The 17,894-nt window shown below is 44.5% G+C and overlaps 1 protein-coding gene across 1 annotated transcript; it reads left to right on the top strand.

The window, feature by feature from the left end:
• Nucleotides 1-6,461: 6,461 nt before the first annotated feature.
• Nucleotides 6,462-12,055, top strand: RRM2 (ribonucleotide reductase regulatory subunit M2). The gene is made up of 10 exons (XM_030270058.4): nucleotides 6,462-6,796; nucleotides 6,878-6,955; nucleotides 7,320-7,454; nucleotides 7,556-7,672; nucleotides 8,192-8,325; nucleotides 8,999-9,093; nucleotides 9,852-9,985; nucleotides 10,372-10,476; nucleotides 10,606-10,719; nucleotides 11,120-12,055. Exons 1-10 carry the CDS (start codon nucleotides 6,485-6,487, stop codon nucleotides 11,270-11,272), a joined length of 1,377 nt encoding a protein of 458 aa, XP_030125918.4. The 5' UTR covers nucleotides 6,462-6,484; the 3' UTR covers nucleotides 11,273-12,055.
• The last annotated feature ends 5,839 nt before the right edge of the window (nucleotides 12,056-17,894 follow it).

Raw genomic sequence — 17,894 nt, 5'->3', positions numbered from 1 at the left:
AGGCAAAGAATGGTCATATAATGCCTTGCTGTCTCCATCTGTGATTGGTGTAGGATGTTTACAAAATAGAAGCTTTCCCAAGTCCTGCTAGGAAGGAAACACCAGTAGTACTTCAGCTTCATAATTCCTTTTTCCCCAAGGGCTGGTGTGGGAAAGGAGGAGGGAATGGATCTGTTTAATGGTTTTGAAAGGAAGGGAATATGGAAAATGCTATACCCTTTAAGGGAATTATTTGTGTCTCAGCTCCACTGAAAATGTTAGAAGTCACTAAAGCCCCAAGAGGGAGATGTGGCAATGTGTGGTGGAGCAGGTACAGTGGGGCTCTGTCGGTAAGAGACCTGTTGTCTCCTGTTTTATAGAGGTTTTTTTTCCTGCTGGAGTTATATGAGACCAGAGTGTTTTGCTGCAACAAAATATCAGTGATTTATTTATTTATTTATGTATTCAGTGTTAAAACTTTATCTTGAAGATTCCTTTTCCCCTCTTTCTTCAGCTGGGTGTGCCAACAGGCATAGCTGGGGAGAAGCTCCTGGCATGCCCTTGAGCTTGCTGTGCAATGGAAGAGCATCTTGATGGATGCTAGACAAAAGGACTAATAAAATACTATATCCTAATCCTTCTATGCTCAGTAATACTTGATAGTAACTGCTGAGCAAACATAATGTGCCTGAATAAAACTGTTGTGTGAAATCCTGAAATCACGACTAGGAATTGAGGAATCTGCCATGTGCTCAGGAAAGCTGTTCAATGCATAATTATCCCTGGTGAGAAATACCTTCTCTCTGAACTCCATGTTCTGGTGACTGTTCAAAGCTGTAAGATCTTATGCCTTTTTTTCCCAGTGGCTGATTACAGCCACGCTTGGTTGGGGTGGTTACCTGGCTGCTCCCTAGCTCGCTCTCCCAGCAGTGAACAGGACAGCCTGCTCCAGCATCGTGCTCCAGGGCACGTCTGTAATCCTGTGGTGTGCCCTGGAGCTGTCTTCTGAACAGCTCCCACATTGTCAACACCCTTTTCAGCCTTTGCTGTTGCCACTGGGCACAGGGTGTGGGTTTGGTTTGAGATAATGGCAATGCATTTAGACATCCAGACAACTCATATTGGATGTCTTGATTTGGTTGCCTAAATATGATAATTCGTGCCATTTGAGAGCCTCTGGAGGGATTAATGTGTGGCTGGAGGGAGTGGCACAGTGAGGTCAGGCAGGATGCTTTAGAATGCCTCAGGTACCCGGTGCCTGCACACTCCAGCCATGGATAGGCATCTGCCTTTGGGTGGCTGAATGTGGAGCTGAGCCCCGCTGGCACTGCCCCATGGATCCTGTCCCACACAGTGCAGGAGGGAAGCCGTCATGGCTCCAGCTGCAATCCCTCTGCTGATGGAGCAGAGGATCTGGTTTGCTCCCTTGACAGTGGGTTAACCTGGGAAGCTGCTGATGGAGCTGTTACACATCATCACCCAGGAGCGCCTCTCTGCAGGGCCAGTCCAGCAGTTCATAAACGTGACCTTCAGTTTTCTTCCCTAGTGCATGATCCTGCATTTAGCCTCATTAATACCAAGGACAGGTTACTTTTATACACATTCACTACCCACCACATCTACCAGATATAACTTTGCAGGCACATCAGGACATTGAGCTGGTAATGATGTGCCCCAACAGTGACTTTCTAAAATATATCAGTTAGCCAGTTTTAATCCTCTCAGTGTCACAAAGCAGTGAATCAAATGTGCCCTTATAAAGCAAGGGATTTTTTTTTTCAGCCTGACGGTATTGCCAAAAGCATAATGGATGGCAATCTTTTTTTTTTTTTTTTTTTTTTTGTCACCCATTACACTCCATTACATTCCCATACAGGACTCTGTCTCATTTAATATCAGACCGACATCCATTTATCCATCTCTGATTATCCCTTTCAAGGCAAGTGCAACATAAACCCACTTTTCTGTGTTTTCATGGTCCCTTAAGTGGTGTGGGCAACTGCCTCTCTCTAGTTTTCTAGTTCCCGTTTTATCTTTTTTTCTTCTGGTTACAATTCCCAGGGTCAATTACTGCCTTCATATATAGGAGTATTCCTAGCTCGTCCTTTACTTTCTTGGATGTATTCGGAATCTTTTCTACTGCTGCCTGTTTGTGCACAGGTACTGACCAGGTAAACAGTCCCTTGCATCTTCTCCCATCACCATGGGGTCCCTGCTAGACCCCACAATGAAATTTCCATGTCAGAATAGGATAGGGCATGGAAGGAAGGAGCTGGCTTTCCCCACACCCTTCTTTGGCAAAATTGTAATTGAATCCTGACAAATACTGAACATTTTCATGCTCTGCAGGGAAGTGTCTGGCAGATGCCACCAGAAAAATGTTCGGTGGTAAGTCTCCCTGTTTTCTCTGCGCTGCTGGATGAGTGCAAATGTCATGGCCATTTGGAGCAGAAAAGGGCTAAAATGTTGTACTGTCCCAAAGGTGATGGGCAGCACCCTTTCTCAGACTTTTCATGACAATCTTGACTAGGTGGTTTCTTAGCATAGGAATGCCAGCGTACATCAGGAAGTCTAGTAGTAGTAGGTTTCTGCTTTGTTGAAGATACTCTGCGTTTTCCAGGGGGAAAAAAGTCTCTGCTGGAGAAGAAAAGGTCATTGGAAGAAGATAGAGCAGGGATGTGGAACACATATGAGTTCCCTGCAGATGAGTAAGGTTTGGGTGGTAACCAAACTCCCCCTGCTGACCCAGTTAAGAAAAATGCTTTAAGACCCACTTTTGTCTCCTTGGTCAATTGACTTCCATGGTTTGAGGCTGGTTTCCTTTGGAACCATTTGGAAGTACAAGGGGGCTCCTGGCTGCCTTGCTAAGATGGCAAGGTTGTCTCCTGGACCAAGAGGGAAAGGGTGGCTCAACCACTGTGTGTGTACAGTAGCAATGAGGAGATGTCCCAGAAGTGCTGCTGTGCAACAGCCCTGCTCAACATAGCCAACATGGGCCTGCCCAGAAATTAAGGACCTGGGGCTGCACCCTCCAACAGGCAGTTTTGGATGAGTAAGTGCTGAGGAATGTAACCCTCAGGAAAGTTCACTGTTCTGTGGTGACTGACTGGCTGCTGGAGGAAGACTTGTAGTTGTCCATGCGTGGCAAGAGGTCTGCCACAGTTTCCATGACCAGAGTGCAGGAGCTGAGACCAAAACACCGACTGCTTAAATCGATAGTGGGCCACAGGCTGGAGCCATTGCCTTCTGCTATTGCAGGAAACAAGGAGGTGGTGCTCCCAGCCAGGAAAAATGACAACCTTCTTGAGCACAGGTGTGAATGCAGTGTGGGCCCTGCTACTCCAGCTCCACACTGTGCTCGCAGGTCCTCAGGAAGGCACCAGCGTCAGTGCTGCTCTTGCATATTGCTGACTGCTGATGGCCAGCAAGTGCTGCTGCTTGGAAAGCTTCATGTTTCCAGCTCTTGAAAGTCTTTCAGTGCTGCCTCATCTACCTGGCACTTGTGGACAATATCTGCAGCACCGTGCTGAGTTTCATGAACACCAAAGAAACATGTCCAATTATGTCATTAAAATGCCATATGTGGTCATATACTACCTGCAGACTTTGTCCTGAGAGTTGTAAATGTTGAGTAAGCACCTTGAATAGGCAAGAACTACAGTTTAAAAAAAAATTCAAGGCTTTGGGGATGTTAACCCTGTGAGGGCTTTGCTTTCCAACAGCTCATTATCTCCAAAGAGGCTGACTGTCAGGTAAGCAGGTGGCTAATGATGATGCTGCAAATGAATGGGCTGCACTGGCAAATGTGATATCCAGCCAGAATCATCCTAATGAAGACTTTCATTCTGCTCTAGATTTCTCAGTGAAACAGCCTCTTGAAGAGCCTAGGCCCTGCAGTTCAGTTTTTCCAGTTATAAATCCTGCAGTAAATGGAGGGCAACCAGCTCTCAACAAGCAGACAGCTATTGAGGGAAATTTTTCATTCCAACTTTTGAACTTTTGGTCTAAGTCCTTAGGTTCCGATCAGTTCTGGAGGGGTGTGGAGCATTCTCCTCAGCACAGCGGGGTGAGGAAATGCTGGGGCCTACCTCCAAACCTGCTGGAGAAAGTGAAGGCCATTGATACCACTGCTGACCATCTCAGAGATGTTGTCTGGTGGCCTCTCCTGCTCACCTACCCTGTCTCAGCTTATATTTATACTTGGATTTCTTTGTGTTGCATGTGGAACTCAGACCAAATGGCCCTCGAGCATGGTGCTCTGTACAAATATCAACCGTACCAGACTGAACAGTGGGTGAGGATTTCAGGATTTGGCATGGATAAATGTGGCTGGATGAGACCATGCAAACAAATCAGGAGAAAACCATCAGCAATCACTGAGTCGTCAGCTGGTGATGAGTCAGTTCTCCTCACTGACTTCCATCAGACCAGTTGCTGCAGTGGCGGGAGGCAACCTGGAGTCACTGTGTATCTGTTCTGTAGGCAATTGTGTTAAAAGGGCAGAGAAACAACTCTGTGAGCAAGGAGAGCCCTGCCCTGAGCGTCACCACGGCTCGGTGAGCTGAGAGCCACGGCAATGCCAGCCTGAGGAAGCAGATGTGTGCTGGGGACACGGGACTGGGGGCTATAGGCTGTGCCTGGTGGGTTTGCCAGGTGGCACTGTGGGTACACTGTGGTACTGTGGGTACCACAGCAGAAGTGGGGACAGAGGCTGAGCTCCATGTGCAGCTGATGAGAATGTCAGGGCCTGGGTGGAGCTGGGTGCTGGGGCCCAGCCTGGGGCTCCTGATGCAAACAACATCAGGATGTTGCACAACACCCCACACCTGCCTCACCCAGACACCCCAGGCTGCTCTTACTTCACTTGAGTGTCTGAATTCCTGCAGGCAAAGAAGGCGAGAAACTAATACAAGTCTGGGGCTGTTTTTTTAAGCACACAGTGCTCAGAACTAGTGGCCAGAAGCCATAAAGGCAGAGCATTCTTTCAGACACGCAAAGAGGGGGCAGGAGCTAGCTGACATCCTTGGTCACTATCCCTGTCATCCCTGATGCTGAGCACTTCAGAGCAGGGCAGCAGACTACTGCCTTTAACTCAGCTCTACCAGAGAAGCTGCCATGAAAATGCCAGTCCCAAAATGCAGTTGCATAATGGAGAAGGATGTACGTGAAGGAAGGAACAAATGCAGTTGGGTTAAACTGCTGTAATAGAAAATTCAGCATGGGCACTAATTTCTAAATACCATTTTGTGGCAGCTCCAGCAGCACAGAGTTGCAACACACTTCCTCACAGACCCCCTCTGTGCTCTCCCTGGAGCTTTTTTCTCCTTGCAGAGCCATCATCCTCAGGACAAGGCTTTGATGCCCTGCCATGGCCTTCTGCGAACAGGAGCTGGACTGCAGAGATAGCACAGTTGTTGCACTGTGATAGCTCTTGGCCCAGGGCTTGTGGTGGCTTTGAGGTTCTTTATTGGGGTGGTAGAGTAAATGAGTTTGGGTGGGATGGGGAGGGTGCTGCTCTAGCTCTCTGCCAAGTCTCCCAGCAGCTGTAGAGGTAGAAGGAGATAATAGGGACACTTGTAGGCCTTGTGAGAGATGCCTGGTACTCCTGCTTCTAGGACCAACTTCCTGGAACGGAGCAGGAGTGTGTTTGTGCTCATCCAGGCTGCCTACTAGGATTTTGGCCCCCTACTAGAGGTTTTGCGGAGCTCACTCTCCTGGGATGGAGATTTATTTGTGACTTTGACACTGACCTGCTAAAATGAATAATCAATTTAAATTTACAGCATCAAAGGTGGTGCTGGAGGGGAGAACTTTTGTTTTTCTTCCCAATTCACAGCAGTAAATTTAACATAGTGCCATTATATAGTTCTGCTGCACTCCTGCTCTACCTGCCTCTTCTCCAGCCAAGCACAGCACACTGCTGGGCCATGTAACTCTTCACCCCTGGGAACACGGCCAGGTGACTGGCACCAGTGCATGCCATCCTGCATCCTGTGTGACTGCAGGGCCTCCAAGTCTTATGGAGCTCCTGGTTTCATTAAAACTGCTTCAGAGAAAACATTTTAGCTGACAGAAGCAGATCCCTTGTGGAATTGGATGAGCAAAATGATGTTGCAATTTAATGAACAAAAAATAAATGCTGACTTTTATAAATTATGAATATTCACCTCTTCTTACTTGTGGTCTCCTTTTCTTGTGCTACTTATTTAAAACACGTGAAACCGGGTGGCACTCGGAGTCATTTTCTCCAGGAAGCCAATTTCTGCTTCCAAATGCAGGAATGTGGAATTTCCTTCCATATTCAGGCATCAGTGTTGAAAGTGAAAAGGAACGGGTAGGTAGGAAGGAGCAGAGAACAGGAGGGGAAGGCACCGCCCGCCCGGGTTACGCTCTCGTACCCTGAGGGAGCCGCGGGCGGGCGGGGCGGGGCGGGGCCGCTCGCGCTCTCCCGCCTTCTCCGCGCGCCAAGCGAAGGGCGGGGCTCCGCCTCCCGCCGCCGCCAACAATGGGAGGCGGGGCCCCACCCGCGACAGCAGCCAATGGGAGCGCGGGGGCGGGCACTGGTGGGCGTGGCGAGGGCTGTGAGTGGCCAGCCGGCCGTTCTGGCGCCAACTACGAAGGGGATATAAAGGGCCGCCGCGCGGTTGTTTCCTTTCCCGCCGCCCGTCTCGCCGCCGTGCATTCAGCCATGCTCTCCGCCCGCGCCCCGCTCGCCGCCCGCCACGACCAGCCCCCGGTGTCGCCCAAGAAGAGCCAGTCTCCTATGAAGAGCCTGTCGCCCATGAAAGGCTTGGCGCTGAGCAACAAGGAGAACACGGTGAGCGCCCGCCCGCCCGCCCTCCCACCCCCGTGCCTGGCAGCGCCGCATCGCGCTCACCCTGCCCCTTTCTCCCCTCAGCCCCCCACGCTCAGCAGCGCCCGTGTGCTGGCCAGCAAGACGGCCCGCAGGATCTTCCAGGAGGGCGATGGCAATCCGGTGAGTGTAGAACGCCCGGGCACCGCGCCCGCCCTTGTCCTGTTCCCGGAGCTCCTGCAGCCCCCGCCCCACTCTTCTCTCCCCATCCGTGGTCTCTCCTTTCCGCCCCGACCGAGCCCGCTGGCTCCCGCCGGGCACGGCATCCCCGCCCCAGCCCCTCTCCCTCAGGGGCTCTCTCCACCCTCCCGGGCCCTTCTCCCCCGGGGATCTCCCCCCTCGTCCAGCCCTTCTCCTCGGAGGGGGTTTCCCTCCTCCTAGCCCTTCTCCCCGCGGTCTCCCCCTTCTCCCCCCGGTCTCCCCCCTCAGGCTCCCGCCAAGGCCGGCCCCGCCCCGAGCGCTGCCCGAGCCTTCCCCGCCATTCCAGGTGCCGCGGGGCGCGCAGGAGGAGGAGCCGCTGCTGCGGGAGAACCCCCGCCGCTTCGTCATCTTCCCCATCCAGTACCACGACATCTGGCAGATGTACAAGAAGGCCGAGGCCTCCTTCTGGACGGCGGAGGAGGTGAGGGGCGGGCGGCCACGGCCCCTCCTGCCCGCGGCCTCGGGCGGGGCCCGGGCTTCTGCCGGAGTCACCCGTTCCTTATTTATACTGTAATGCTTTAGGTGGACCTTTCCAAAGACCTCCAGCACTGGGAGTCCCTGAAGCCTGAGGAGAAGTACTTCATTTCCCATGTCCTCGCCTTCTTTGCTGCCAGTGATGGCATTGTCAACGAGAACTTGGTGAGTGTGTACGAAGTCCCGACAGAAATATCGCTTTGGGTAGATAACAAGAAAACTCACATGTTTGGCATGCTTGCTGTGGCTGATCCAGCTGGTTTGCCGGGTCGTGGACAGTTACAGCACTAAGAACACACAGAGCTGTCCTGTGTTAATTAAGGAATTGGGGTCGGTTTTGTAATCTCCAATCTCCAAGTTTGCCCAGTCCCCTTTGGACACCGAGTGCTGCCCTGCAGTAACACTTGGCTGTTTCACAGCCCATGTTCTGCTTCTACCCTCTGTGCTCTTCCTAATGGAGGATAAGTAAAACTGAAACATTTTCTCATTTCCCATGGGACCAAGGAATACCTTCTGACATGAAATTCTGAGGGGTTGCTCCTTTTTATATTGCTGTTAGTAATCGACGTATCTGGAATTAATCAGAAGATTATGTGGGCTGACCAATAACTGGTCCATACACCATTAATGCATTTAACTTGCAAATCACGAACACTTCTGCAAATGCTTATTTATTTCCTCTAGGTGGAGCGGTTCAGTCAAGAAGTACAAATCACAGAAGCTCGTTGTTTCTATGGCTTCCAGATTGCCATGGAAAATATACATTCAGAAATGTACAGTCTTCTTATTGACACCTACATTAAGGATTCAAAGGAGAGGTTTGTATTGCTTGATGATGAAAAGTTCAGAACTCAGTAAATACTCAGAATTTAGGTAATGCATGTCAGTTCTCTGACTTTCAGGCTAATTGTAGGATGTAAATTAGACTTACATAAAAAGCCACTGCTGTTTAAGAGCAGTTTTACTTCACAATATCTTTTTTCATCTGAGGTCTAAGACCTTGCTTACATTAAGAGCAAAACTGAAATCACTCAGTACTGAAATGAAGGAATTACACAATGTAAAAGGGGAAGCAGTCAAATAAAGAGTATATTAAATTTTAAATGAGTTTTACTGCTACTTAAAAAGCTTGCTGTGTCATTTCTATTCTGAGATGCTAAATTCTAGTAAGAGCTGCTCACATGAGAGGTCTGATACCTTCATACCATAAAGTGGATCCTGGTTAATCTCTGGCTTTGAAAGCCTTGTTCAGGAACACTTGGTGAAACAGCTCTCCCCTTGATACAGTGTTGATCTGATGGGTATGTGAAGGACAAAGTAGTTGATTGGAACGAATAGAGCTACATTGGTGCCAGGTTAGAGGGAGAAGGACAATTGCCAGGATGAGGGTGCAGAGCATGTTAAAGTGATCAATACTGTTCATGGCAGTGAATCCTTATTTTGCTGGTTTAGGGTAAGATGTTTTATCCTAATGAGTTTTATCTTTCTCAGGGAATTTCTTTTCAATGCTATTGAAACGTTGCCATGTGTTAAAAAGAAGGCAGATTGGGCCATGTGCTGGATTGGGGACAAGAAAGCAACATATGGTGAGTACATCTATTGGAAACAAAGTGAAATTCCTTTTCCAAAGATAGAGGAACCACCATTTCTCCAGACTTCACAGTTAACAGGGATTATTGCTGTTGGAGAGAGTACATGCTCTCCAGTACAAGACACTGGTATAATTCTGAATGTGAAGAAAATAATTGTCATCTTTAAATGAGCTACTGACAGGAAATCTTTGTAAAATTGCTGACATCATGAATAATAAGGTTATGTGGCAATCATCATATACCTGAGTATATGATCAAACTGTAAATTGCTGCCACATGTCAGGACATGTCGTGGCTGTCTATAGCCAGTAGACATGTCTGGTTGGAGACATGTCTGTAGCCCCTCTGCCTTAGTGATTCCTCATGTCTTGCTTCAAAGGTGAGATGGTACAAATCATTATTTCACTAGTAGTGAGACATTTTTCATGGCCAAAGATGAGCAGACACTGACTTAAATCAGCTGCTAAAATGACTGCTCTTTTTACTGAGCCATCTGAAAAAGGATAATATTGAGGGTTGACCCGGGGGAAGGAGTCTTGGCTTCAGCTACTTAGGAGCTACTCCGATTAGTTCCTATTTCCTCTTATGTTTTTGTTTAATGATCAAAAATCTTTAATAATTTCTAAGCACAGCCCATAGTACACTTAGGAAGAAACAACCTCATTTGCTAAAGCAGGATGCAGTTTGAAATTTTTGTGTATCAATCCTGTTAAGTTTTCTGTGTGGTATTACTATCAGTATTCTCTCAACAGGAGAACGCGTAGTAGCCTTTGCAGCTGTGGAAGGAATCTTCTTTTCTGGCTCTTTTGCATCAATTTTTTGGCTGAAGAAAAGAGGATTAATGCCTGGACTCACTTTTTCTAATGAACTCATCAGCAGAGATGAGGTATGAGTCAAATTCTAGCAGTTAAGATAGTAATGTGCCACAGTAGTTCAAAATAATGACACTCAATTGGAGCCTATATTTTAAAACGGGAGTATATTTAGAAACAGGCAGACTATAAAGCTCACTAAAGTGTGTGTCATTGTGTCATTGTGGATCTTGCAGAAATATATGAATGAACTTAGCATTCTACTTCTCTAAAGTAGTTAGAGGGCTCTCACCAATGCTTGCAGCTGCTGTGCCTCACGCTGGCAGAGCTTGCTTGTGGTGTCTTCTGTTGAGGCAGAAAGTTGTCTGTAGGAAAGAGTAACATGGCAAAGGTGATGCCACTTACTCTGTGCTCTCTTAAATCAGTGTTCCTGGAATAATGTTCTGGAACTTCTTTACAGGGTTTGCACTGTGATTTTGCTTGCCTCATGTTCAAGCACTTGATACATAAACCATCAGAGGAGAGAGTAAAGGAGATCATCATGAATGCTGTTCTCATAGAACAGGTAACTGTCTGCCTCTTGTTTGGGAGCTGCATTGCAATCAAACAAAGCTGGGGAGCTGTCGGGCATAAAACTAACCTAGACAATAGAGTGAATGCCAGTTTCTGTACATAAAATACTTGTTATCTGCAGGAATTCTTGACAGAGGCACTGCCTGTAAAGCTGATTGGCATGAACTGCACTTTAATGAAACAGTACATCGAGTTTGTGGCAGACCGGCTTATGTTGGAACTGGGATTTAACAAGGTGAGGCTCTGACACACTGAGTGTTTCATGGGGAAAAGATAATGTTAATTTCCTTCAGAAACCCAAATCCTAAATTGGCTGCAGCAGTATTCTTTTAACTTGTAAAATGATTTAGCATTTCTGCTGCTACATCGTTTGCAGACTCACAGAACAAAGAGCAAAAGGATGTTATGGAAAAAGCTGTATTAGTTAGTAGTTGTGCTTCTTTGGCTGCTTTACTGCAGCTAAAAGAAGACAGGAACAAATAGAGTAGAGAAGGCTTGGGGCAGAGATTTTTGTTCACTAAATAGTAAGCCTGCTGATGCTGCCATTAGGCTCCTTTCAGCTGATCTCTAAAGCTCTTGCATACTCAAAATGTGAACGCCTGTGGTGACTACAGAATTGCCTGTGTGTGTTTCAGATATACAAAGCAGAGAATCCTTTTGACTTCATGGAAAACATCTCTCTGGAAGGCAAGACAAACTTCTTTGAGAAGCGAGTAGGTGAATATCAGAGGATGGGAGTGATGTCGAAGCCCACAGAAAACTCTTTCACGCTGGATGCGGAATTCTAAGTGACCTGGAACCACGTGCATTAATGTACATCCTGCCCTGCTTACAGGGAAACACTCAGTGTGCTGAGTTACTGTGACTTGAACCCTGTCCTGAAATCCCACTCTTGTAAAGTGTGGTGATACTGATATACTTTAGAGGGCTGGTGTAGCTCCAGCAGTAAAACCCCTTTTAATTAGATTTTACCAATGGTATTAATGCATAGGATGCTCAGGTGTATCTTACAGCACATGCTATTCCACTTCATGGAAGATACAGGTAGTTCTTTCTGCAAGGGGAGGGGTGTGGGCACTGACCCCTAGCTTCTGCTGTTCTCACCATAAATAGAGGAACAGTTTAAAAATTTCAGTTGTAAATTTGTTGACTAGTCCCTAGAAAACTCCTCCGGAGGCAACTACATGATGACCTCACTGCTTTTTTAGCAGGTTTTAAGTTTACCATTTTTACTGTTTTAATTGTTTGTACATAAACCTGGCACTTTAATGTTTTAAATAAACAACTGTCTTGTAGCGTTCAACAACAGTAAAATGCATGTCAAAATCTTTTGCAGTCTAACCTTTTATGACTTGTGCTTCTTTCTGGATATGTAATTTAAAAATGGTGCTGTGAATTAAACTATTCATCTTAAATCAAAGAACAGGAAGAAAATTGGTACGAAAGGTGAAGAACTAAATAGGATATTCTGGGTATTGAAAAATATAATGTAGCTGACTTGTGGACTTGATTGCTTTTTCTTTAATACCTGGGGACAGTATTTCATGTAATAAAGGGCTGGTTGGACTCAGTGTTGTACTGGCTTCAGTGTTCCAATGGGCAAAAGTTGTATGCTGATTTCCTTTTGAATTACAGCTTTTCTAAGGAAATGCAAGGTCTTCAGGAAATGGCTGCTTAGTCATGTGGTTGATATCTAGTGAAATTGTGCTTAGCTCTGACTTTCAGACTGCACTAAACAATTGATGTTTCAGGGCTAATTCAGGCTGGTGCAGTATTCTGAGCTTTTCATCATGCCAGTTAAGTCTTGAGTTTTAATACTTAAAAGTAGTGAATAAAATGTATACACCGTGGTTATCCCACACAAACGGAGGAGTAAAAACCAGTATGCTTTATCTAACTGATATAAGTTGTGTGGTCTGTGAAGGAATCCCTCTGGCTCAGAGTTCTTGGAAATGCAGTGAGATGAAATGACAGTGGGGTAGACTGAAAATGGCTACTGCCTTGCTGTACAAAAGGATTTTATCCATTATTCAATATTCAGCAAGGAATGTTCTGCAAGCCTTTCCTCAAGCGTAGTTAAAGTGAATAAGCTTTATAAAACTCAAAACCTTTTTCTTCACAAGAAAAAAACCTGGAGTTTGCTTCTTGCTGCTTAAGTGCTCCCTCTTTTAAAGCATAGTATTTGTGGTGCTTTGAGAGTGCACCCTTGGTGTAAAATTGAGTGGCTTGCTGGGCTTTGTTCCTTTGCTCTTGATTGCACTGAAGGCAATGGTGTGTGACTGCTCTTCCCCTGAGTCTGAGGATAGCAGGATGCACAAGGCTGTCCTAGGGAGAAAGCCCCAATAAATAATTAAAAAATCCTAACCTCCAAAGTCTGGAATTCAAGATGGTGGACTGTTAGCTGACAACTCTGATAACGGCCTTGCAGCACTGATGCTGCCAACAGGTCAGTAATTGCAGTGGCCTGAGAATAATGTATTAGGAACTGCAGTAGGGATGTGCTAAATTGGACAGCCAGACACATTATTTTGAAGCATTGAAATTTAATGCTTGTTTCTGCCTAAATACCAGCATTTCCCATTTCCTTCTCAGCAAATTTGCCTTAGTGCCTTTTTTTTTTCTTCTCTCAGCAGTCAAAGCTTTGATCAAATTAAGTGATAAAAGTATCAGAAGTCAGAATGTTAAGGCTATATTATTTAGAGCACAAAGGAGACAGTAATAAAATACTGAGAATAATTTGGACCTGAGTATGATTTAGCAGTATTCAATTTATATTCAAATCTGTTAATTTATATACTTAGATGATGTAGAAAAAGGGTACAACCTCTGATCTATGAGTAGGGGTCTACCTGTATTACAGCCATCTCTTCTAATTTGATTCTTGGTGTGTGCCAAGAATCAATATGCAAACTATTAGGGCAGAAAGATGTAATCTGCCATCTGCAATACTGGGAAATAGGAACTGAAACTATTTTGAACGTAATATAGGAGGTCTGATAGGAATGGTTATGATGGCCAAGTAATTAGTTATAATGGGAGGTAGGATGAATCCCTTTTAGCCAAGCATTGCTCTTATAGGGTAATAGACACTGTAGCTGTGCACCCATTAGAGATAGATTAGATAAGAATTAAGTCATTCAACAGGAGAACAAGGCTTGTTGTGGCTGCTGGTGATCTTGTGCTGCTGATATCTAAATGCCTTATGTTTGGTATATGTACCTGCTGTAATGCAAGTCAGTTTTTCCTGTACACTCTGGAGAAAAGCTGTGCCTCTGATCCCACCTATTTTAATTCTCTGTTCAATTCTCTGTTTCAATCACAAGGATTGAAATGTCTTGCTGTTGCTTAGTTTGAACAGATTATGTCCAAGTCTTGATGAAACACTTGTTTCCTGAAAACGGATTACTTTCCAATTTGACTGCGATACCAGTTGTTTGGACACTTGATCCTCTTAAGAATTGAGGAGATAAGTCTTTTATTTATTTAAAAAAAAATAAACTAATACTCCCCCAAAAAATTTCAATGAAAATTGAAATGGCCCTCTGGAATATATTTTGAAGTGGATTTGGAAGAACCAGGAGAGATTTGAAGTGATGAAAGTGCAGATGTTTTTGTTCATGTGTGAATCAGAATGGCTGTCTGGTAGGGTCTGCAACTGCCACAGAAAAGTAGAAAGTGATTAGGCTAGTAGAGGAAAAAAAGGGATAAGTAAAACTGGATGTGTTTGATGCTGCGTAGAGGAAAAAAGGGATAAGTAAAACTGGATGTGTTTGATGCTGCAGCAGCGATGCTCTAATGTTCCGTGATAAATCTATGCATAACTGATTCCTAGCTCTCCCCTGTGTTTCTTTATTGCTGTTAAAATTAATGGCTTTTAATAGCAGCAGATAAAATGGGAGAAGGGTAACCTCAGGCATAGTTTTTCCTGTTACATTTTTTATTGTAGTTTGTAAAAACCAAACACAGGGGTGCACATAAGAAAGCTTCCATAACTCCTTAATTGACACATTTTCATTTCACATTACATGTCAAACGTTGAAATCTTGACAATGATTGACAATGATAAGCAAAACCTAATGTCAGCCTTGTCCTCAGGAAGTAACTAACATCAGTGTAACAAGTAGAAAATCCCCCGATTTCTCAAATTTCCTGGGGTGATTACAGGATTTGCCCAGAAGAGGTCAGAGAACAATTGCAGCTGCTTGTGCCTGCAACAGGGCAGTCAGCCTGTGAATCTGAAGGCACACCAACAGTCTGGTGTGATCCTTGAAGGGGTAACCACTTCCTCCACACCACTCAATCAGAAACTTTGCCTGGCAGAAGCAGGGAGTGAATGGAGTTGCCTTATTCCAAGCCTACTTTTCACAGCCTGCTTTATTTCAAGTTGTTGATTACCTCTTGGAGCTTTGGCCTCTCTTTTTGTGCATAATGTACTATGAGAAGTAAATGCTTTCATCAGGAAAGGTTTGAGAGTTACAGACTTGAGTTTCAGGTCCTGTTTGCTGATGGACAGCTAGTTTTTTATTAGGAATTCATCCCTGGGGACTGTTTCTGATATCCTATGATCCACATAGACTGTCTTGGTTTCTGTGGTAAAACAATCCTTACATAAAGAATGGTGAAATATTACACTAATAGGAAGAATGTCTAATATGTGTCAGACACTGGTTTTGCATTTCAAGTTATGCCCAATGGATTTTTGAAATTACAATATTGCTGCTTCCTGTGCCTGCAGAGAAATGAGGAGAAAATCCCTTTAGAGAATATCTCAGAATATCACATATCAGTGATGAGATCTTACTGATACCATTAATCAGCAGATAAATGGTAGTGTTTGTATTTTAGTATCTGCTCTTAGAGATAGCTGTGAGACCTTGGATTGGGTGAAGAAGGAATACCAGCTGTTAATCTCTAACTTCAAATATCTAGAGAAAAATACCTTAGTGGAATGTTTTTGCAATTCTCCCAAATAACCAAATTACTCCTGCTTTTCTCCTCTTTATTTTACAGTATGTAGTTTGTGCCACAAGTGATAGCACTTTGTCCATACAGCACTTTGGAGCGTTTCCCTGATGCTGATCATGTGTTGAGGTTTTTCTCTTGGCCTAAGGGTGAAGACTCCAGTGCTGGATAAACTCAAGTGCTTCTGAGATGCAGACTAGGGGAAAAAATATCCCAGGCTAGTTTCTGCTAGCTGTCACTGCTAAATAATTTGTGTTTTCTAAGTACTGTAGGAGTTAGCTCAAAGTAGGGGAAAGTTTGCAGCTCTTAAGTGTCCGAATCTTGAGTGTTAAGCTTGCAAAAAAACTCCAAAATGTTGAGCTGTATTTCTGTTTCTTTTGGGGTCAGGAGGTGCTGCTATTTCTGTTACAAAGTGCTGCTGATATAATCAGGGATGGCTTGGGTCATTCTTGAGCCCCCTGGGTTGGGCTTAGCAGACAGTTGAGTTCAATTTTTTGCTAGATTTTCATTTTAACAAGGATCCAGTAAATGGATTGTCAGGCAGCTAAGACTTAATGCCATCCAAACAAATTATGGGGTAATGAAACCACTCTTATGAAGACTGAGGTATTTGGCCCCAGAAAAAGATGCTTGCAGGTATTTATTTGCAGATGGACTACTATTCAGGCAAATCAGTTCTTGCAATCTAAGTATATCCTGTGTATGTTCCTGGAGAAAGGATACCTCTGGATCTCTGGCTCCAAAGGTGCAGCACCAGGGAAGGACAGTGCATTTCTGTTCATTCCACATTCCTGCTTCATGCTCATCTGCATCTTTGGCAGATGAGCATTTACACAGCACTTACACAGCATTTTATTTCATATTTGACAGTGGTTTCTGATAACTTTAGCCACATTGCCTGGTGTTTTTCCTATCCTTCTCTTAGGGAGCTGCATGCCTTGTTTGTCCTTTCAGTCAGAATCCAACCCCTAGGTGCTCCCAAAGGTGTTCCCCAGTGTTCTAACTGGGAGGCATTTGTGAGCTCGTGTAAATCTGGGGCAACAGCAAACATCAGCCTTGTGTTGCTGTTTTCCAGCATCCTTCTGCAGCCTTTTGGGCTGCTCTGCTGCCAGGGACTGCAGTGAGTCTGCTTTCTGACTGGTGCTGGCCAGAGCTACCCTGCTTCTCTCTGGAAGATGTTGCCTCATTAAAATGAAAATATTTTGTCAGCATTTATCTCTCAAATACTCAACCAGGAAAGCCGTGATATGATTCAAAATCAAGATGAAGCATTTGGCTTCAGCAGTGTTTTTTTGTGGTGGCTGTAGCACTTCCTGTAATGATTTTGGTTTGATGTGATCCAGGAGTTTGCAGTAAGTATGTTTAAGGGCTTCAGAATGGATCTCCATCTTCCTAGCCCTGGATTTCTGCTCTGGGAGACATTGAAATGTGTTCTTCTGATTCAGGACACAAACAGCAATCATGAGTTGCCACCTGCTTTAGTTTAATCCTGATTCTATAAGTAGCAAAGATTATGGTGACAGTTAAATTTCCATATCTCTGTCTCTTCTTGGTATTTAATTGATTTTTTTCTTCTTGAACTTATCTCAAAAAAGGAATAACAAAACCCCTGCACTTCCTCGCTTTAAAAGTTAACATTCAGCAGCAGCAGTGGCTTGGCAGGAAGCTCTGGAGCAATGAGCAGGTGTTGGGGGAAGGTAAGAAATAGGGTTGGAGGTAGGGAGTGGTTTAGAAAGGGACATTTCAAGATAGGGAAACACTGGCTGGGGCAAGTGTTTAGTGTCTGTTCTGGCTGTAAATTTCTTTAATGTCACTTAAATGCAATGTCAGCTATAAGGAGGACTAAATGTAATTCACTCATAAAAGAAATTGAAATATTAAGTGTATATTGGATTTGGTAATAACTTTAGGCAGAACACACTAGGTTTATTGGAGGGTTAGCAATAACTTTGCTGTTTCAATTACTGCTTGTGAAAATTGCATCTCATTCTATTGATATAACTATTGCAGTTACTCTTGATAGTACTATAAATATGTAAAGATATACAGACTTTGGAAAAGTTATTCTGATCAGGGTTTATTGCAGTGTGTGGAATAAGACTGGCAAATGTTAAGCAACCTAACAGGATTATTTTTAATATATGTTTTCATAAAATGGTTATCCCTTGTCAAATTGAAAAGCTATTTACTATGCTAAATAGGCTAATTTTATGGTAAGTTTTTAATTTTGCCACCATTCCATTATTTAGCTCTGATGTTACATTGGATTCTACTAAATCCCTGGGATTATGTGTGAAAGAGTTGGATGGCTGGGTTGCATTTAAATTAATTAAAGCAAAATATTTCAAATAAAATGTTAAATATTGCTGTGTAGATATTCAAGAAGCAGATGTGATTTCACCATTTATATCCCCAAATAACACATGCAAAAGCAGATTGTGAAACATT

Source organism: Taeniopygia guttata, chromosome 3 (genome assembly GCF_048771995.1).
Source record: "Taeniopygia guttata chromosome 3, bTaeGut7.mat, whole genome shotgun sequence".
Lineage (NCBI taxonomy): Eukaryota > Metazoa > Chordata > Aves > Passeriformes > Estrildidae > Taeniopygia > Taeniopygia guttata.
Note: the sequence above shows the minus strand (reverse complement) of the source record. Positions and strands in the feature narration are given on the sequence as shown.